The sequence below is a fragment of the Alnus glutinosa genome, chromosome 1 (genome assembly GCF_958979055.1).
Source record: "Alnus glutinosa chromosome 1, dhAlnGlut1.1, whole genome shotgun sequence".
NCBI lineage: Eukaryota > Viridiplantae > Streptophyta > Magnoliopsida > Fagales > Betulaceae > Alnus > Alnus glutinosa.
Window position 1 is genome coordinate 38,058,226 of NC_084886.1, and position 22,814 is coordinate 38,081,039.

At 41.0% G+C, this 22,814-nt stretch overlaps 1 protein-coding gene across 1 annotated transcript; it reads right to left on the bottom strand.

The window, feature by feature from the left end:
* Positions 1 to 21,397: 21,397 nt before the first annotated feature.
* LOC133859779 (uncharacterized) lies at positions 21,398 to 21,863 on the bottom strand. Its single transcript, XM_062295312.1, has 2 exons — positions 21,705 to 21,863; positions 21,398 to 21,640 (listed from the first exon to the last, which is right to left on the bottom strand). Exons 1-2 carry the CDS (start codon positions 21,861 to 21,863, stop codon positions 21,398 to 21,400), a joined length of 402 nt encoding a protein of 133 aa, XP_062151296.1.
* Positions 21,864 to 22,814: the final 951 nt, after the last annotated feature.

The window sequence follows — 22,814 nt, forward strand, 5'->3', positions numbered from 1 at the left end:
TACCGCCATGTATGGATGTTAGAGGGGCATGAAATGGCCATACTTCGACAATCAGTCCACTACTACAAAAATAATTAATTTTCCTCCTAAGCTTTGCAATCCATCGATAAAATCCATTGAGATATCCTCCCAAATTCTTGTTGAAATGTGTAGTAGTTGTAACAGCCCCTTGGGCGTGAGGCTCTCGACTTTTTGGTGTTGAGATACTTCGCACTCCCTGATATATTGTTTTTATCCTGATTTGCAAACTCCTCCAATAAAAAGTTGACTTTATGTGTTGAAAAGTTTTATGATACCCCTTATGAAATCCTTCATGAATTTGTTCTATAATGGCCGGAATGAGAGTCGAATTTTAAGAAAGGAAAATGTGATCTTTATAGAACAAAACCTTCGATCGTCTTTATACTGTCATAGTCCCAATGCCTCTCCTTCGTTTACCTTCTGGACTAGTTCTTGGAGCTCCACATTACTCTCCACCCCATCCTTCATAACTTCTACCCAATTCAAAATATATGGGGCTTGACAAAGCCATGAGCATCCTGTCATGCTTCTCCTTAATACCTGTTAGAGGTAGTATTTTTTTGTGAGATGACTTCTCCTTCTCACCCTTCTCATGATCCATCCTTAATAATGCATCTACCATAATAAATGAAAAATCAAACCACATGAGTTTGTAAAGCCCTTTATGTTGAGCTGCGGTTGATATTTTTTGGGACCATAGATATTTCAAGCTATGCTGATATGACCTTACCACAAAATGCTGCCCAAGAAGATCAGGACGCCACTTTTGTACCGCCATGACTAAGGCTAGAATTTCTTTTTTGTATATTGATAATAGAAGTTGTTTGCCTTGTAGTGCTTGGCTTAAAAATGCTATTGGCCTCCCTTGCTACAGTACGGTCCCTAAGCCTACCCCCAGAGGCATCGCATTGCACCATTAATTCGTAGAAATTTTTTGGCAAGGGTAGCATAGGTGCTCGAACATTGCTTGTTTAAGGTTTTCAAAAGTTGTATCCCTCATGGCAGTCTTATTGAAATTGTTCTTTTTCAACATACGCGTGAATGGTTCAACAATCTGTAAATAATCTTGGATAAAATGCCTATTCTACCCTATGAGCCCCAAGAATCCAAGCATGGCCTTGAGAGTTTCCGGTTTAGGTAATTTCTCCATAGAATCCACATTCTCGGGGTCAAATCCTACCCCTTCCAACTAGATAATGTGCCCTGAGTATTGGACCTCATGTTGACCATAGTTGCATTTACTCCGCTTCACACAGAGCTATTGCTTTTCCAAAATTTCCATATCCCTTTTCACGTGCCCACAGTGTTGCGTCCAACTTCAACTATATACCAATATGTCATAAAAAAAAAAAATAGCACATATTTACGAAGAAATTCATGGAATACCTCATTCATGAGCGATTGGAATGTTGATGAGCATTTGTCAAGCTGAGAGGCATGACAAGAAATTCATAATGCCCGTGATGTGTGCGGAATGTTGTTTTGTCAATATCTTCTTCCACTACCCAAACTTGATGATATCCAGAACGTAGGTCCAACTTGGTGAAAAATCTTACTCCGTTCAATTCATCCAATAGCTCTTCGATCACTGGTTTCTGAAACTTATCATTGATAGTGATTTTTTTTTAGTTCACAGTAGTCTACGCACATTCTCCAAGTGCCATCTCCTTTCTTGACTAAGAGAACTGAGGACGAGTAGAGGCTGTTGGAGGGTCAAATTATTCCCCTCCCTAACATCTCTTCAACCTGTTTTTCAATCTCTGTTTTTTGGTGGAAATGTTACCAATATATATGACCTCACACTTACTAGGTTGGCTCCTATATGTATAGGAATCTTGTGATCGTGGCTCTTTGGAGGTGGCAGCTTTGTGGATTCCGCAAATATGGACCTACGTTTCTCAATCACTTTCCCATTTCATCACTTCTATTCGCTTCTCGTTCCTTCACTTCTTCAATTCGGGCTTCATTGGTGGCTGTGTGCACGAGACATAACTCCTCCCTCAACTTCTTTATATTCTTTACGCCATGTAGTAGGATGTTGTCTAGCCACTTAAATTGCATTATCAAATTTTCAAAGTCCCATAATATGAAAGAAAAGGGGACTTGAAAGTGAAAGGTTTACCTTGAATTAAAAATGATGAATTACAGTGCTATATATACACAATTCATGAGTGTGTATTTACAGAGAATAACATGTTTTGTGGGATGATTAATTACAGAGAATAATTTATTTCCTTGTAGAATAGACATATTGCCTTTTATAATTTAGCTCCTTTGATGCGTGTGATAATAGCAGACGTCCAGCACTGATTTCCTTTCCTGCATGGTGGAGTACTGGACCTTTCTTTCTTGCAAGGTGGCAAGATCTTCTCTTGCTAGCTGTCTTGGTCCTTTCCTATGATAACCCTAGGCTTCAGCTGTCCTAGCATGATCTTCGTGATTGGCAGTGGTCAAGTTTGGGAAGCTAGGCTCCGCTTGGTTGGTAGTAACTTCATTAGGAAAGCTTGTTGACTGATCGTGATCTTCAGTGCTGATCGTGATCTTCAGTGCTGTCATCAGTGTGATCAATGGATGATTGCTTAACATCCCCCCTCAAGCTAATGGGGGAAGGAAAAATCATTAGCTTGGACTTAAGAGCAGCAAAACGAGAGGAGGACAGCCCTTTAGTGAAAATGTCCGCTACCTGATCTAGAGTAGAAATAAACTTGACAAGAATATCACCATTGAATACCTTTTCACGGATGTAGTGGTAATCTACTTCAATGTGCTTGGTGCAAGCATAGAAGACGGGATTAGACACCAAGGCAAGGGCGTTGACATTGTCACACCACAGAACAAGAACAAAAGGCAGGGAAATTCGTAGCTCTTTAAATAGCATGTGGATCCAAAAGAGCTCAGTAGCAGTGATGGCCATGGATCTATATTCGGCCTCAATACTTGACCGAGAGACCATGGGTTGTTTTTTAGCACTCCATGAGACCAAGCAGTTGCCCAAGAAAATGCCAAAACCGGAGGTAGAGCGACGGTCATCGGGGTTGCTAGCCAAGTCGGAGTCACAAAAGGCTTGGAGTTGGAGAGGCCCCTTTGAATGCCATGATTTGCAGTATTTTTCAAGTAGAGCAGGACACGTTTGGCAGCAGTCCAGTGAGTAGTGGTAGGAGCTTGGAGGTGCTGACATAATTGATTAACAGCAAAAGAAAGATCTGGTCATGTAAGGGTGCAATATTGAAGAGCATCGACAACAAATCTATATTCTGAACGATCAACAAGCCGCTCACCATCAAAGTTAGATAATTTCAAACCTGAAGAGCAAGGAGAACGAGCTGCCTTGGACCTAAGCATACCAGTGCGATGAAGTAAATCTGCAATATATTTAGCTGGGACAGTACGTGTATAGGAGATCCTATATGGGCAGTAATGTCTAAAGGTTCATTAATTGGTGGCTCAACAATAGGTGGAGGAACATTATCAAGAGGAGTCTCAGAATGCTGCAAGGTAATGGGGTTAAGAGTAGCAGTGGTAGGATGAGACAGTGATATATATATTCAGAAGAATTTATTGGGAAAATAAAGGGTACATCAGATGATGCATTTACCTTGGATGGCAGATTCACCCGAGCATAATCCTTCGCAGGGAATGATTGTTCATCAAATACCACATGATGAGATAAAAAAACATGTTCAGTCAAGGGGTCAAGACACCAATAGCCAGCATGGCTGTAGCCAAGGAAAATACAAGCTTTTGAGCGATATTCTAATTTGTGGGCAGTATATGGCCTAAACAAGGGAAAACATTTACAACCAAAGACTCGAAGAGTGGTGTAATATGGAGCCTTGAAAAAGAGTTTCTCATAAGGAGAAGAGTGATCAAGCACAGAAGTTGGTAACCGGTTAATTATATATACTGCAATTAGAAAAGCATCTACCTAGTATTTATTAGACAAACCAAAATATGCAAGAAGTGTGAGGCCAGTTTCAAGAATATGCTGAATTTTCCTTTCAGCCAACCCATTTTGCTGCGACGTATAAGGACAAGTGATGTGTGTTTTAATGAGTACTCGCAAGCGCATGAATCGTTTGCAATATAGTGTGTGCAAGTGCGAGGTCGAATCCACAGGGAAATGGTCAAATATTGGTGTCTTGTTTAATCAACCTTATTTCAACCTAATTCCAAAGGTTTGAGGATTAATTCAAGAACAAAAGACTAAATAAACGAGATGAAATGAAATATGCAAATTAAAAGGAACTAAGGCTAAGGAATCTACCAAACCAAATCCAACAACTCACACTCTTGGTTTCCACTTGAACACCCAAAGAACATTAAGCTTTGGATGTCATTCAAGTGTCTTAACCACAAACTCTAGAACCATTAAATGAATCCAACTCAAAGATAAATCACAAAGAGTACCCATTTGAAATCAAATCATCCAATGTATCCATTCAATGAACAAATCACAATGGATATCATCATTCAAATCGATAAAACAATGTATCCATCGGTTGAAACACATTAAATGTCCTATAACTACTAACAACCACATTCATTGCAAAAGATAAAGCATTTAAATGAATGGAACTTGAACAACAAATATGATATATCATCAAATGTGCAAGTAGTATAACAAGAGTATGAGTGTCATCAATGGAAAGGTTTCATCCTTAACCTTAGTTGAGGTTACTAGCCTTCCATGACTAAGAACACCACAAGAAAATGAAGAACAAACATGGAAGTAAAGGAAAAGTTTTACAAAGAGAAAGTGTCTCAGAACAAAACCTACTGAAATACACTATGAAATGAACGAAATTAAACCTAGCTACTGTTCTCTAAACTCTCTCAACAAGGAGGTATGGCTATGGCTTTTATAGAAGGATATTAGGGCTAGAAAACCATGTAAAATGACTCCTCTAACCCCCTCTAGGGTTCCTCCCTTGCTAGAGACAACCAAGGTCATGCAACCAGCGTGTTCTGCTGCGAAAATCAGAGGGAGAACTGCTTTTTTGTCATGGAGAAACTCCTGATTGGGTGTTCTGGCGCGCTTCTGCAAAAGTAAGTTCTGGAAAATTTCGATCGATCGACTTCTGGCAAAATTCGATCGATCGACTTTTAAGTTCGATCGATCGAGTTCTTCCGAATTTCCGAATTTTCCAAGCAATTCCACATGAATTTTGCCATTCCTCACTTATTAACCTACAAAACATAAAAACACAAAAACTAACCAAAGCATCAGAAAATAACAAGGCTAAAGGTCTAACTTATGTAAATCAAGGGGTCCAAATACACAATATTTGGCACTCATCAACAAGATTTTCTGTGGATAATACCATGTTTAGTAAGAAAATTTTGAAATTGATGGGAGGTATATTCTCATCCACCATCAGATTGGATTTGTCGAATTTTGTAGTTGAATTGGGTTTCAACTAACAATTTAAATTTGACAAAAGAACTATAAGTGTCTGACTTGTGGTGGGGTGGATAAAACCAAGTATACCTGGAAAAATCATCCATGAAAATAACATAGTACTTACAGCCACTTATGGAAGGAATTGGGGAAGTCCATAAATATGTGTGAATTAGTTCAAGAGTTGAAGTAGTTAGTCTAGTGGAGGCAGCAAATGGTAACTTTTTACTTTTGCCCAGCAAACATGAATCACAAACTTGACTTTTATTAGTAGAATCATTGAAAAATGGCAAACTATGTGCCTTTATTACATGACTAGCAGTGACAACAGATGGGTGGCCAAGTCTAGAGTGCCATATTAAAAGAGAAGTCTTTAACCCTAAGAAAGCAACAAAAACATGAGTGATTTTCGATGAACATCTTCGAAACCGCAAAGGATATAGCCCGTTTTCACTCTTGCCTTCCAAGAGGATTGCATGTGTCTGAAGATCCTTCACAAAAAAATGAGATGAGGTGAGTATAAAGTAGCAATATTATCTAAGCAGAATTTTTGGATAGAGATTAAGTTTGTTGCAGCAGTGGGGCAATGTAAAATATTGCAAATTTGAAAAGGAGATTTAGATGAATGAAGGATAGTTGAACTTGTATGCTGAATTCCAAGACCTGATCCATTGCCGACTGCTACGGACTCCTGACCTTGAAAGGGTTGTGGTTGAACGGTCAGATTCTCCAAGTCTCGTGTGATATGTGCATTGGCACCGCTATCAGCAAACCGTTGTTGCTCCTCGACTTGGGTGTTGGTCTGAGCAACCATGGCAGCCAATTGGGATGGAGGATGATGACCTTGATAAGAATAGTCCATCCTGTGGAAGCAATCAAGTGCTTGGTGGCTAGTTTTGCCACAAATTTGGCAAGGAACACGGTTGGAAGAGTTGACAGAAGGCCCATTAGTGGGTGCCTTTGGATGCTGCAGAGATGGACTAGAGTCACCAAAGGTAGCATGACTAAAGCCATTGGGTCCCTCTTTTGGAGGGCCATGTCTAAGAGAAAACCTATTGGATTGGGGGCCCTTCATCTTCTTGTGATAATTTGGAGAACCTTGCTTTCCTTTGTTCATGTATAATGCAAACGGTCTGTCATCAGAGGTGACATGTTGCTATTGATTTAGGAGCATTTCATGACTCAGCAACTGATCTTGGAAATCCGTAAAAGAAAGGGATTTGTCTATGGTAGCCAGAGAGTAAAACGTGACAAATAAGGTAAAAGTGGGATTCAACCCACTGAGAATAAAGGAAATTAGATCTTCCTCATCTATTGGTTTGCCAATGGCAGTTAACTGGTCTGCCCCATTTTTGGCAGTTTTCAGAAATTCAGAACAGGACTTGGAGCCTTGATTGAGACTTTGGAGTTGGCATTTCAAATGAGAAACACGTGAGGGAGATTCAGAAGCAAACCTGATTTTCAAAGCATTCCACACTTGGTTTGAAGTAGTTAAGCCAAACATAGTGTACAAGACTGACTCAGAGAGTAAGGTTTAACCAACCAAGAAGAAATTGATCCTTCTTAACCCATAGAGAGTAGTCAGGGTTAGGAGAGTCTTTGTTTGATTCATCAGTGATAAATGGAGGTGGGCATGGGTTCGAACCATCCACTATGCCCATCATGTCATGACTCTTGAGTATTGGAACTACCAAGTTGAGCCAGACCATATAATTGCTTTCATCTAGCTTGGGAGAGAAGGACGTGGGAAAATTTGGAAGTGAGAAAGCAGGTGAAGCAGTGTTTGAGGATGAGGTCGACATTGAGATAAGATAGCAAAAAAGGAACGAGTAGGGGCGTTGGCCTATATTGGCTTTGATACCATGAAAGAAAAGGGACTTGAAAGTGAAATGTTTTCCTTGAATTAAAAATGATGAATTACAGTGCTATAGATACACAATTCATGAGTGTGTACTTACAGAGAATAACATGTTTTGTGGTATGATTAATTATTGAGAATAATTTATTTCCTTGTAGAATAGGCATTTTGCCTTTTATAATTCAGCTCCTTTGATGCGTGTGATAATAGCAGATGTTCAGCATTGATTTCCTTTCTTGCATGGTGGAGTGCTGGACCTTTCTTTCTTGCAAGGTGGCAAGATCTTCTCTTGCTAGCTGTCTTGGTCCTTTCCCATAATAACCTGAGGCTTCAGCTGTCCTAGCATGATCTTCGTGATTGGCAGTGGTCAGGTTTGGGAAGCTAGGCCCCGTCTGGTTGGTAGTAACTTCATTAGGAAAGCTTGTTGACTGATCGTGATCTTCAGTGCTGTCATCAGCGTGATCAATGGTTGATTGCTTAACATAATATGCATGGGACTCAATACACGAAGCCATTGGGTACCAAGAACCACTTCATACCTTTCTATTGCCAAGATGTAGAAGTCCATATTAAAGCAACATCCTTGCAATTCTACTAGAACTTGTATACATTTACCTGGACTGCGAATCTTGTCTCCTGAAGTTATGATCACATCCATTCCTCCTCCCTCTGGTTGCAGCCCCAATAGCTGGGCTAGGGCGAGAATCAGAAAGTTGTTAGTGCCCTTGGAGTCGTTCAAAACCAAGGATATTCTTCTACCAACCTGGCCATAAACCTTCATAGTCTTAGATGCCACCTTGCCTCTAATGGCGTGTAGTGAGATTTTAGGTAGATCCCATTCGTCATCTTCTTCTTCACTCATTACCATATCTTCATACCCATCTTCTCCTCAACAGACTTCTATCTTAAAAAACCTCTTACACTAATGTCCTAGCCATATTTTTCGTTGCATTTAAAACACAACCATTTCTCTTGCCTCTCTTTTAATTTTGCTGGAGTCAATCTCTCGATGGGAAGGTTTGTTAGGATGTTGGTTGTCGATTGCCCAGTGGTGGTCGTCTAACCTCCTAGATGTTACTTCTTCGGATGGCTATGTTCTAGGCTTCTTATAGCCGAGCTAGACAAATGGCAGATGTCAAAGTGAGAGGTTTTCCTGCCATAACACCAAATTTGATCACCTCTTTCAAGCCACTGATGAAGCAACTAACCTGTTGATTTTAGTGTAAAGTCCCTATCTTGTAGAGCAAGGACTCAAACCGTGCTTGACATTCTCTCACACTTCCATCTTGCTACAACTTGTTCAATTCCCCAAAGGGATCGTAGAATTAGTTAGGGCCAAAGTGAGTAAACAACCCTTCACTGAATTTTGCCCACCCTACATCCCGTCCTTTGCGTAACAGGATTTGAAACCATAACTGTGCTCCTCCTTCCAGATGGAGAAGTGAGAGTTGTCTTCTCATTTTCAAGGGTTCCTTGAAACCTCAAGAACTAATCCACTCGACAAACCCGGCCAAGTGGTCGGATCTTCTTCTCCGTTGAACTGTGGAAAATCATAATTTACATGCCTGTGTGTGACTAGTGGCTGTTGTTCTCTACTATTGGAGTTTTCCCTTTCTGTATCACAATTTTTTCCACGTGAACTCTCTCCATCTTTCTGTTGTGTTTTCCCTTTGGTTAGATAGAAAATAAAAAATCTCTATCATCTGGTCCCTAATCTCTTGTTGCTTTTCGGATAAAGACTTCATCTATTGTTCCACATGACCCATACATTCTTCCATCTCACCTTGTTGTCTTCCTTGCGTGACTGTAAGGTGGCTCAGGGGCAACTAAAGAAGATGTATGACAGTAGGCATGTCGCCAAGTCTGCAAGTGTGCTAGGGACGTGAAGGCGTAATAGATGAACGGAGCTACTGATCCATTGGCATGGTCAACCATCGGTTAAAACCACATGGGAGGATGAAGAGTCCATTAAAGATGGATTTCCTTCTTTTTGCCTTGAGGATAAGGGAAAGGTTAACGGGGGGAAGGGATGATATAAACCTAATATGAATGCACCATACAAAGAAGACGAGTAATAGACCTGCAATAAAGCATTCTCAATTGAGAGCCCGTAGGAGTTAGGATAGTATTCTATCCATAGCCGCCGTATGAGTTGGGATAACTCTATTTGTGATAGAGTTTCATTTTATTTCCAGTTCTTTAAGATTATTTTTATTATTTAAAGAAGTTAGTAGACGAATGAAAGTACGTTGAATCTTATTATAATCACATAGTTCTCTTAGGGATAGAGCCAGAAGCTCTTATGGGCAAGGGCCAAGGGTTAAAAAAAAAAAAAAAATAGTTGGTAGGGGCCAACAGACTAAATTTTTAGTTTTTACCTTATAATTTTTTTTTACCTTTTTTTTTTTTTTTTGGAATTGAGGAGGGCCCATGACCTATACCGACCCCCTAAATCTGTCCTTGGTTCTCTGTATTTTGAAGGTCTCAGCTCCCTCAAAGCAGACATATAACTTTCTCTTGTATTTGTTACAAATTGGTTCACATCATATGAATGTAATTATTTTCATATTTGGGAATGATTAAGAATATGATAGAATTTATGAGAATTTGAGATTCTCACGTTTGGTTTCTTGCTAGGCATCCTACGGAAATTATCTAGGAAAAAATGTATAAAAAAATCATGAACTAACAGTCGATTTTAAAATAGCCGCCTGAATTTTAAGTGTTCTAATGTGACCCATTAAACTAACAAAGTATGTCAAAAAAATCCACTTTTATCGAAATATTCCTATACATTTATTCTCTTAAGAACTAAAAAAAAAAAATACAAAATCAACCCATGCAATTAATCCTAAATTACAAATTGCTCACTACGGAATAAAAAAATTCAAAAGTCTTCAAGGTATGCAAAAAATAACATTTTAGTCATTATAGTCAAAATACTTGACGAATTCTGTTAGTGTCAATGTCAACACCAATAAAATGATGACATATGCCACTCTTACATATATATATATATATATATATATATATATATAAAACTAAAATTTAAAAAAATGAAAAATATGAAAAAGTAAAATTTTTAATTAGGGTGGCTGCCGGGCCACCCCTTTTCTTCTCGTGTTTTTTTTTTTTTTTTTTTTTTTTTTTTTAAGTTTTTAATTTCTTTAACTCTTTAGCCTTATATAGGAATATTTCAATAAAAGTAACATTTTGTGTACACTTTGGTAGTTTAATGGGTCACATTAGTGTACTTGAAAATTTAGGGAGTTATTCTAAAATTAGTCGTTAATTTAGGAGGTTTTTTTTAAAAATATATTTTTCCCAATTATCTATTATTCTCAAAATATTTTAATTTATTTATTTTTTCCAATTTTTCCTTACGATTTCCACGTTTTACTACCAATAAAAAAAAGAAAGAAAAAAACACGTCTAGACCTTTATCTTTGTTGAAATTATCTTCCTTCTCATTGGCCTTGCTTTCTTATTTGTCAATTTTTTTTTTGTTATATTATAAAATATACAATTGATATTTTCATTGGGAATTTCTATAATGATAAAAAAAAAATCTTTGAATAAAGAGTTCCTATGTAGAATAAGGGCTTTTTGAAATTCTATGTAAAGTGGCTAACAAAAGTCTGAAAAAAAAAAAAATATATATATATATCTACATTGAATTCTCTAAAAGGCTAAAAGCATTAGCAACAAATTCCCTTGGATTTTCTTGAAATTTAGGGAACTAAATTACTTTTTGCTTCTATATTCAAATAAGCTTCACAATAGCTTCCTTTATCATTTTTTTAATACCATTTAAACTTTATTTCAAATAAATGCTACAGGAAATAGAGGAAAGAGATGAAAGAGAAAGCCTTTTTTATATTAAAATAATGTTAAGGGAAGCAAAATGCTACTTGGTTCCCTTGATATTCCATTGGTTTAGAGAACACCAAAGGAGTTTGTTGCAGGGATTTTTTTTAGGAGTTTTTCTTACATTTAGGGAATGTAATGAGATTTAGGGAAGTTGTTGCTAGTGCTTTAAAAGAAACGCGTTATGCATTTCACATATGTTTCTTACCCAAATTCGGAGAAGCATAATGAATGCAAAAAAAAAAATTATGCTTTTTTCTCTCCCTCACTATTTCTCTATCTTGTCTCCCTCTCTCACCGAAGACCTTTTCTCCCACACTTTTTCTCTGTTTCCTTTATCCAAACTCTTCTGGATCTCTATTTCTTTTCTAAAAATCATTTCTTCGTTATCGCTCCTCCTATGAATCTCCATTGTTGTTTCTGCTATTGCACTCAACAAATAGCAATAGAATGTAGAAGCCCTATGCCTATATTTGGTTCGATAGAAGAATCTCTATTAGCAGTAGCATGTAACAACTAGGTCAAATGTGACTCAATCTACCACTGTGGTAGCAAGTAGGGACAAATATTTGTGAATGTTGTCTCCTAAGAGGGTTGGAACTCTCCACTTTCGACCTCAAAGAAACATTACTAATACCCTTCCCTTTATTACCCTCCTTAGGACTGTAATTGTCTACAAGCACATAGGGCTTCAACTTGAAACAATTTGGTTAGATATGATAAAATTTGTCACAATGGTGACAAAGTAGGAACAAATTTCTGAAAAGTTTGTCTCCTATGTGGGAGAACATACCTAGATTTAGATCTAGTCACAGAAAGGTAGTCAACATCAATTTTCTTACCCTTATTGGTGCAAATTCTCTGGTTCAACCTCACATTGATGTCCAGAAAGTGAAGAACAATAAAAAAATAAAAAATAAAAAGGACACAGCAGAATCTCTCTGCAATTTGGTCTCTTTCCAAAAGTGATAATTTTCTCAACCAAAAAATGGCTACTACCTCGTACTCTTTTCTTCCCATTATAAATAGCCACCAACAATTACAGTATAAGAAGCAAACTAGGAAAGAAATAACAATGACTAATGGAAATTAGCAATCTCCTAACAATCCTCTATCAAGCATCCTGAAAATCCTCTATTACCATGATTCAAGGAATATCCTCTATCACCCATGATTCACGGATTAGCAATCTCCTAACAATCCTCTGTCAAGCATCCTGATTTGCATCAATTTCCGGGTCCCCTAAAAAACTTGACTCCGACAAGTTGTGCCGAATGTATTCAGCAAATAAGTCGAGGTGTAGGCGTTGGAGTTCTGAGGCTTGGAACCAAATTGAGTTTGAGTTGGGCCAATTTTTCCACTACATTAGAAATTTGTAACAGCCTCCTTGACGTGTTGTAACAAACTGATGATCAAGGATAGAGGCAATTTCATCTCGAGGAGCGGTGTGAGGGGGAACACGAAGAGTAGGTGTGTTTGGTGCTTTTGGAGTTGTGGCTATAGGCAAGGCAGTTGAATCACCCTTAAACTCGATGATATCTTTGATGTTAAAAACTAGGCTAATACCAAAATCGTGAGGTAAGTCAATGACATACGCGTTGGTGCCCAACTTTTTTATGACTCGAAAGGGTCCGGCGCGGCGAGCATGCAGCTTGGTAAAACTTCCAGGGGGAAATCGTTCCAGTCTTAAGTGGATAAGAACCATATCACCAACCTCAACTTATCTGTCCTTGCGCTTTGCATTAGCGGAATCCGCGTAGGATTCTATGCTAAGGGCAAGGCGCCCCTTGACTTCTTCATGAACGTCCTTCATATAACTAGAGAAATCTAACGCAGCTTCACTTGGTCTAAGAGGTAAAGCGAGCGGATTGAGATCGAGGGGAGTGTAAGGCTAAAACCCATAGACCACTTCAAAAGGTGTGCACCCTATGGACCTGTTAAAGGAATTGTTGATGGCGAATTCCGCTTGGGGAAGAGCGAGGTCCCAGCTGGTGACATGATCGGCAACAAAGCAATGTAATAAATTGCCCAAGCTCTGATTGGTCGCTTTGGTTTGATCGTCGGTTTGGGGATGGAAGGTACTAGAGAACATCAGTTTCATCCCCATTTTAGTCCACAAAGTTTTCCAAAAATAACTTACGAATTTGACGTCGCGGCCAAAAACAATGGTGACTGGAACACCATGTAATCTAATTACTTCCTACAGAAATAATGCAGCAACTTGGGAAGCATCATAGGTCTTGTGGCATGGGGTGCAATGGGACATCTTGGAGAAACGATCCACGACCACCATGATGGAATCGTGCTGCCGACTAGTCTTGGGTAATCCAAGAACAAAATCCATGCTAAGGTGTTGCCACGGCTTGTCTGGAACTGGAGAGGGGTATAGAGCCCTGCGTGGTGCTTGGTGCCTTTGTTTATCTGGCAAATCCGACAACGGTCCACCACCGAATGTACATCTTTACGCATTCGAGGCCAAAAGAACCAGTCATCAACAACAGCATAAGTTTATCATACCTGAAATGCCTGATAAGCCTCCCCCATGGAGCTCGGTGATCACGAACTCACGAAACGATCCACAGGGTATGCACAATCAGGTGCCATAGTGTTAGTATTTTGGCCTCATTATGTGTTTGGACAAAATCACTTAAGTGTAAAGATGCTGTAAACATGGATTCCATTATTCAGAGTCTGCAAGTCAGAAGAAATTCAAGTTCCCTGTCAGCCGTCCGGACGATCAAGCCATCCCGTCCGGACGCCCATCTGTCCACTGTTCCATCCGTCCGGACAACGTGTCATCCCGTCCAGATGCTAGACAGACCAGCATCATCTGTCCGGACGAAGTGTTCATTCCGTCCAGACCCCATACTGTATCGAGAAGTTTCTGTGCCAGCTTGCATCCGTCCGGACGTTTCAGCAGCATGTCTGGACGCCTCCCAGTACTCGATCAGTTTCTGATTCTTTCCAAGTTCCAAGAATGGGAAGATCAATCAACCGTCCGGACGATGAGGTATCCCGTCCGGACGCGAGTCTCCGTAAGGCAAGAATCGCAATTCAAATATGACCGTCCGGACGTCTGACAGCTGTGGTCCGGACACGCGTGCATCAAAGAAGGAAATTGTCGATTCGACTTCAACCATCCGGACGACTGCCTATCATGGTCCGGACGCGCGCATTACTGATATGGAAATTGCGTGTTGAAGAATAGCCGTCCGGATGCTCATCCCCAATGGTCCGGACGCTCGAGAGCCTTATAAGGAAATTACTTGCAGCGGACGTGCGACGGTCCGGACGATGTCCTTAAACATGAAAGATTTCTCCGCGGAAATTTCGGAAAATCTGTTCGCACAGTTGTTTGTCCGGACGGTGCCTAGGTATATTTTTCCTGACGCTCATTTGAGCCACCAGCCTATAAATAGAGGCCCCTGGGCACTGAGAACTGTAGGAATTTGGTGTGAATTCCATTAGAGCTCAGAGAAGTTATCAATCCCTCTGAAGCTGTTTTACAAGTGTGCTGTGCTGTAAATCGAAGTTTATTTTAGAGGTCGGCTCTAAGGTAAGGAGTTCCATTGAAGACCCCTTCAGGTAGGTGAACTTGGTTGGGAAGCATTCGTGTTGGGTTACACGTCAGAGATAAAGGTACGACCACTGCATCGGTACATGTGAGTGTTACTGTCTTGTATCTAGCTATGTCTTCTGAATAGTGGAATTCCTGGGTTTGGCTGCCCCGGAGTGGTTTTTCTCTTAACTGAGTTTCCACTTCATCAACAAAAATATGTGTCAATTTAATTTCCGTTGAGCTTTAATTTTTGTTGAAACTTATGCACACACTTTATTTTTAGAAGTCATTTCAGTTTTTCAATTGGTATCAGAGCTTGGTACACTCTGAGAAGATTAATTTCTTGAGTGTTATTATATTTGACTTCTATATTTTGATATGTCTCAAACTCTTAATTATGTTCCTGCCTTTGATGGTACGAACTATGGCTATTGGAATGCACGTATGTGTTTCTTTTTGAAATCTATTGACTGTTGGGGTATTGTTGAAACTGGTTGGACTAAACCAGAGGATGCAACACCTGAACTAGTCCCTCAAAAGAACGCTCGTCTTTCAAATGATAAAGTCCTCCATGCTCTATGCCAAGCACTTTCTCCATCTGAATTCGCTAAAATTTCAAATTGCGAATCAGCCAAAGCAGCATGGCAAATTTTGGAAACAACATATGAAGGCACAAAACTTGTAAAATCTGCCAAACTTCAAATGTTGATTTCAAAATTTGAAGAAATTAAGATGTTAGAGGAAGAGACATTTGGAGAGTTTTACTCCAAAATAAGTGACCTGAGGAACTCCATGGTGAGTCTTGGGAAACTTATCTCGGATGTAAAACTCATCCGAAAAATTCTCAGATCTTTGCCCGAGCGTTTCAGGATCAAGGTAACGACTATCGAGGAAAGCAAGGATCTTGAAGAGATGAAGATTGAAGAGTTGGTGGGATCTCTTCAAACATATGAGCTGTCTCTGCCCCCAGTTAAGAAATTGAAGACCATTGCCCTAAAGGCTTCCAAGAAGAAGGTAGAAGCCTCCTCTGAAGATGACTCTGAGGATGAAGACAAAGCTGTGGCTATGTTAGCCAAAAATTTCAGAAGACTGATGAAAGATGATCGGTTCAAGAAGAAGTTTTTTGATAAAATGAAGAAATCTCTCAGAGAAGCTGAACCAGAGGAAGACGAGAAGAGAGATCCTAGAGGACCCTGATGTTTTGAATGCTCAGGCATTGGCATATCTGGGCGGAGTGTGGAAATCTCAAAAAGGGCAAGGGGAAGGCATACAATGTGACTCTCAGTGATGAGTCAGAAGAAGATGCTCCAGAGTTTGACAAATTCCTGGCCTTTGTAGCCCCATATATTGAAGAAGAAGACTCATATTACTCGGAGCATAATGACAATGAGGTAGAGCTCAAGGAGGCTTACAAAACACTCTACAAAGAGTTTGAGAAGCTGAGGGAAGGCCGAAAGCAGCACCTGAATAATCTGAACAGTTTGCAGACCGAGAAGAGTTCATTGCTGCTCAAAGTACAAGAGCTCGAGGAGAAGCTACTAGAGACACAGCTCCAGCTAGAGAGAGTCACTGATGAGAAGTTGACTCGTATGTTGTCCATCCAGAAGAGCCCTAATGACAAGACTGGTCTCGGGTATGTAGCCTCCTCTTCTGATATTCCTTCTTCATCAAAGACTGTATTTGTGAAACCTACAGTCCCAGAGCTTCCTCCCGCTGTTGAAGATAAACAGAAGGAAAAGGTCAATGATTATGTTTCAAGCACTCAGCAGCCTTATTCCATCAGAAGACCTCCTATTTGCCATCACTGCGGTCTCAGTGGGCATGTTCGGCCTCAGTGCTCCCTCTTGAACGCTCAAAAGGCCAAAGCCAAGATAGAAGCGCCCAGACAAGCTCATTATGGTGCTAGACCTGTGGCTTAGCATCAGACTCCTTGGCATCAGGCATCCTATCAAGTTCCATGGGGACAAGTATCAAGGCATCAGTATCAAGCCCCTTGGTCTCATGCTCTTCAGCATAAGCGGCCTCAGCAGCGGTTTGTACCAGTCAATTATAGAGGCATTTACAAGAGCAAACCCAAGCATTTGAGAAGGCCTCAAGAGCAATACTCCAGTGAGCCTCCCGTCTAGATGCAAAACATGATGGAGTTGATGATGCAGTCTTGTCAGCAACCACCCACTGGAAGGCAAACTTGGGCTGAGAAGGGCAATTACCCCAGGAAGGGGAACCGACACACCTAGCAGGTTCGGTGTTCATGCCTAGGATTTGGTTCCTAATCCTAAGGCATCAGGTTTGATTGCTTGCACTTTCTATGTTATATTTATGTGCTTGTTATGCAATCTAGGAACTAGCTTGTTGTGCCCCATGTTTCTCTTGAGAGAACTTTGCAGTTATCTATTGGGGAAGACAGAAAAAGCAGGTCGAGTGACTATTTTTCTGTACTGGCATCTTTGAACAGTTACAAGTTTGATCTTACCTTTGCATATGATGTCATTTCCATATTGCATGTTTTGTTTATTTTTTTATAATAATAAAAAAAAAAAAGGTATTTTGGGGAGAATTTGTAGGACTTTTTCTTCTTGGCTTATTAGATATTGTATGTATCTTTACCTGATATCTCAATTCTGTGAGCATTAATTTACTTTGCTTAGATACATTTGAGAGTATATGATTATTTTGGCCAAGTTAGTTTTTCTGGTTGTGCAAAAGTAGGATAGCTCCTTTCCTCATGCAATGAAAAAGTGCATTATCCGAGACTCCCTAAAGGCACATCATTCCTTCTCTGACTATTTGCTTCTAGAAATTCTGAATAAGAGAAGAGGTTTGTGATAAGGTGGTCAAATTGACCATAGGCTAGTTGAACCTAGCATCTATAAATTTCGGCATTTCCTCTAGCTTGAAGCACCATAAGAATTGAGCAGTTATTCGTATGATTTTTGTGCTTTAAAACTGTTTAATCCCTGCTTCTGTACTGAATCTGCAATATGCCTTGCCCTCTATGAGCAAGTAAAAATTTATCTTGTCCTTCATGGTACAAATAAAACAATTCAGTGCTGTATCTCAGGGGGAGTGTATCAGATGAGGATGGCTAGGCCCTAGTAAGAGTGAGGTTTGACTTTTGGCTAATCTATCGCGAATTCTCTCTCTTCTTTAGGAAATCTGGTTGCTCTTGTCATATTTTTTAAACAACCTTGTGGGTTAAGTCTTCACACACACACACGCATTGCATGAGTTGAGTTGCCTATTTGATTTTTCTATTTTCAGGAAAACTATTTGTGCTAAATGAAATCTCAATTCTCATTTATATCTCTGTTTAGTTTCTGAGATGCTCTCTGATTGTGTTATCAGTTGATTATACATGCGTGTTCTAGCACTGACTTGAGGAAATTTGATCTTTGTAAATTTTCCTCAGCTTTTCTGGTGTTTCAGTGTGGAGCGTCCGGACGGTCTACATTAACGTCCGGACAGACTGGTAGTCCGAACGGCTCTCCTTGGAGTCTAGACGGAGATGGAGCCCACATGTCCGGACAGGACCTGACAGAGTCCGGACGCTCGTTGTCATCATCGTTCGAACTGTCTCTTTATATCGTCCGGACGCGCATGACCAATCTGCTCCTTTCCGAGGCAGCGAGCGTCCGGACGTCATCAATCCACCATCCGAACGGGGACCCCACAGAGGCTATAAAAACCCCCGCTCGTCGCATTCTCACTCTACCCCACAAAATCTCACTTTTGGCTGGTTGTGAGCTCCCTCTTTTTGTGAGTTTTTGGCTTTTTGCATTTTTCTCATATTCCAGGTATTGTGTTTCAGCCGTTATCTCTTCAGTTTTTTTTAAAAAAAAACTGTTAGAATGTTATTTATTTTTGGAATATGAGATGCATACATTTGCCATGTTAAAATTTCTTGGACTTAGTTGTGATATTATTATGTATTTATTTTTTTTCAAGTCCTAACAAGAATATTTTTTTTGGAATACTTCTCTTTGGAAAATTCTTGTTGGATCTTTTGCAGAATCATGTCTGCTGGCAGTCCACCCCCCAGGGTTCGTCAGAGGCTTGTGGAAGATAGGGCTGCAATTCAAGCCAAAATTATGGACCGCTCCGTCATTGCTGAGCGGAACGTCCTTCTGGCTGATATCATGGTGCCACTGCTGGACAACATTCTTGAAATCATCCAGACGTACAACTGGGGATATCTCCACAGCTGTGCTTGTCAGGTATACACCAGATTAGTCAAGCTGTTCTACGCCAATCTGGAGGTGGTTCAGAATGATGATCGTGGAGTGGTGCTTCAGTCCTCAGTCGCAGGCCATCTCATCACTGTTGATCCTTAGGTCATCGGCCACACCATCCGAGTCCCAGTGCTCGAGATCTCGGCCAGCCCGTATGATGAGGTGGTGCTTCCTCCATCCCTGGATGATCTCAGGGAATTCTTCCGTGCCGTTCCCCATGGTGAGGAGCGCTCTACTGCAATCCAGATTGGTGCCCTGTCATCCACCCACCGCATGTTGGCCAAGATCATTCAGCAGAACATCTGGCCTGTTGCCCAGCGCAGTGATCTGATCCTGAAACGGGCCCAGTTTGTCTATGCGATCCACCTCTGCTTGCCTTTCTGCCTGTGCAAGCACATTTTGGGGGTTATGATAGAGGCCCATGATGAGAGCACTGCGGGTCTTCCATTTGGTTGCCTCCTCACTCAGATTATTCTTCAGTCGGGCATCAATGTCAATGGTGAACCGAAGATGAAAATCCAGCAGCCCATCAGCAAGCAGACATTGATGAAGTCTAATGCGCAGCTACGGAGAGATGACTCCGATGATGAGGAGCCTCCACCTGCTGCTATGCCAGTCGGCTTTCCAGATATGGCTTCATCCTCATATACTGTGCTGCCTTCTGAGCTAGAGGTCAATTATGCTCAGATTATGGAGGCTCTTGCTGCACTTCAGGGAGGGATGAGCAGCTTGCAGGTGTCTATGTCCTCCATGCAGCAGTCTATGAGTTCCATGCAGTTAGCTGTGCACTCCATCGATAGGCTCGTGGAGTAGAACCAGCTGGACCTTCAAGAGTGCCTGAAGTATCATCATCCTAGCAGCAGTGATGATGAGGATGTTGCAGATGGGATTTTACCCATGCCTGAGGATGTTTGATTCCCTTTTATGTTTGTAGTTTTTTTTTATTATTGTTGTTGTCTTTTGTTATGTTGAGACAATTTCTGCTTTGTTAAAATTTTTTGGATATATATTACTCTGTTTCCCGGGTCCTTCTGAGACCGTTAGGGGGAGTAATTTTTATGACAGTTAGTTTTTATTACTCTGTTCTACCCTTTGTCCCTTTGAGACAAAAAGGGGGAGTAATTTTTATTTTTCGACCGGGAATGTATTTCCAAACCGGTCAAGTGATTTTTGTCCCAGAATGGCCAAAGGGGGAGTTTGTTAGTATTTTGGCCTCATTCTGTGTTTGGACAAAATCACTTAAATGTAAAGATGCTGTAAACAGGGATTCCATTATTTAGAGTCTGCAAGTCAGAAGAAATTCAAGTTCCCTGTCAGTCGTCCGGACGATCGAGCCACCCCGTCCGAACGCCCATCTGTCCACTGTTCCATCCGTCCGGACGACGTGTCATCCAGTCCGGACGCTAGACAGACCAGCATCATCCGTCAGGACGAAGTGTTCATTCCGTCCGGACCCCATACTGTATCGAGAAGTTTCTGTGCCAGCTTGCATTCGTCCGGACGGTTCAGCAGCATGTCCGGACGCCTCCCAGTACTCGATCAGTTTCTGATTTCTTTCCAAGTTCCAAGAAAGGGAAGATCAATCAACCGTCCGGACAATGAGGTATCCCGTCCGGACGCGCGTCTCCGTAAGGCAAGAATCGCAATTCAAATATGATCGTCCGGACGTCTGACAGCTGTGGTCCGGACGCGCGTGCATCAAAGAAGGAAATTGCTTATTCGACTTCAACCGTCCGGACGACTACCTATCATGGTCCGAACGCGCGCATTACCGATATGGAAATTGCGTGTTGAAGAATAGCCGTCCGGACGCTCATCCCCCATGGTCCGGACGCTCGAGAGCCTTATAAGGAAATTACTTGCAGCGGACGTGCGACCGTCTGGACGATGTCCTTAAACATAAAAGATTTCTCCGCGGAAATTTCAGAAAATCTGTTCTCACAATTGTCCGTTCGGATCGCCCATGTCCACCGCCCGGACGGTGCCTAGGTATATTTTGCCTGACACTCATTTGAGCCACCAGCCAATAAATAGAGGCCCCTGGGCACTGAGAACTGTAAGAATTCGGTGTGAATTCCATTAGAGCTCAGAGAAGTTATCAATCCCTCTGAAGCCGTTTTACAAGTGTGTTGTGCTGTAAACCGAAGTCTATCTTAGAGGTCGGCTCTAAGGTAAGGAGGTCCATTGAAGACCCTTTCAGGTAGGTGAACCTGGTTGGGAAGCATTCGTGTTGGGTTACACGTCAGAGATCAAGGTACGACCACTGCATCGGTACATGTGAGTGTTACTGTCTTGTATCTAGCTATGTCTTCTGAATAGTGGAATTCCTGGGTTTGGCTGCCGCGGAGTGGTTTTTCTCTTAACTGAGTTTCTACTTCGTCAACAAAAATCTGTGTCAATTTACTTTCTGCTGTGCTTTAATTTTTGTTGACACTTATCCACACACTTTATTTTTAGAAGTCATTTCAGTTTTTCACATAGAATAAGTAACCCTCTTGCAACAAATATTCACCACCAGATACATTTGCTTTATTGGATAAATTGCTCCAAGGGCTACCAAAATCCACATCTCCGGCGTACTGCATTTGGATACTGCCTAAACCTGTAAAGTAAGTTGATGAAATATGCAACAAATGTGGTCTTCGGCTTAAGGCGTCAACCACTTTATTCTCAGTCCCCGCTTTGTGTTTAATGACAAACACGAATTGCTGCAAATAATCTATCCAGTGTTTGAGAGTTTTGAATTAAAGCATAAAACTCCATATCATATACCGAATACCTTCGACGGACTTCGTTAAGCTTTTCGGTGAAAAAAGCAATGGGATGACCTTCTTGACTTAAAATGCCCCCAATTCCTACATGTGAGGCGTCACAAGCCACTTCAAAGACTTTAGAAAAATCCGACAATTTTAGAACTGGTTCCTGCCCCATCTTTTCTTTAATCTCAGCGAAGGCCTTGGTGGCTGCTACACTCTAAGAGAAACTCTTGGCTTTCAAACACTCGGTGATTGGTGTCATTATAGTGCTGAAGCCCCGAATAAATCTCCAGTAAAATGTGGCCAGCCCGTGGAAACTTCAGACCTCAGAGAAAGTACGAGGTGTGGGCTAGTTCTAGATAGCCTGCACCTTGGCGGGATCGACCTCAACACCTTCGTTAGCAATTATGAAGCCCAGAAAATTGGCTTTCTTCTTCATGAATGAACACTTGCCACGATTGATATAAAGCTGCTCAGCCCTCAAAGTATTCAAAATCTGTCTTAGATGGGCTAGATGGTCCTGTAAACATTGGCTTAAGATTAAAATGTCATCAAAATACACAACGACAAATTTACCTGAAAAAGGTCTGAGAGCTTGGGTCATAACGCGCATGAATGTGCTTGGCACGTTGGTTAATCCAAAAGGTATGACTAGCCATTCGAATAATCTGTCTTTCGTTTTGAAGGTCGTCTTCCACTCGTCACTGGGATGGATACGGATTTGGTGATATCCGCTTCGAAGGTCGATCTTTGAAAAAATGGAGGCGCCACTTAAGAGATCCATCATGTCATCAAACTGAGGGATAGGGAAACGATACTTCATTGTTATCTTATTAATCGCTCGGCTATCTCCGCACATCCTCCAACTACCATCTTTTTTTGGAGTAAGTAGGACCGGGATAATGTAGGGACTAAGGCTCTCTCGGATGAAACCCCTGTCCAAAAGTTGCTGATTTTTTTGGTTAAGTTCTTCATTCTCGTTTGGGCTCATGCGGTAATGTGGTAAGTTGGGCAATGATGACCCGGGGATGAGGTCGATAGCATGCTGCACATCCCGCATAGGAGGAAGATGTTTTGGAATCTCATCGGGCATCATATCCTGAAATTCTTCCAGCAAGGTATTGAG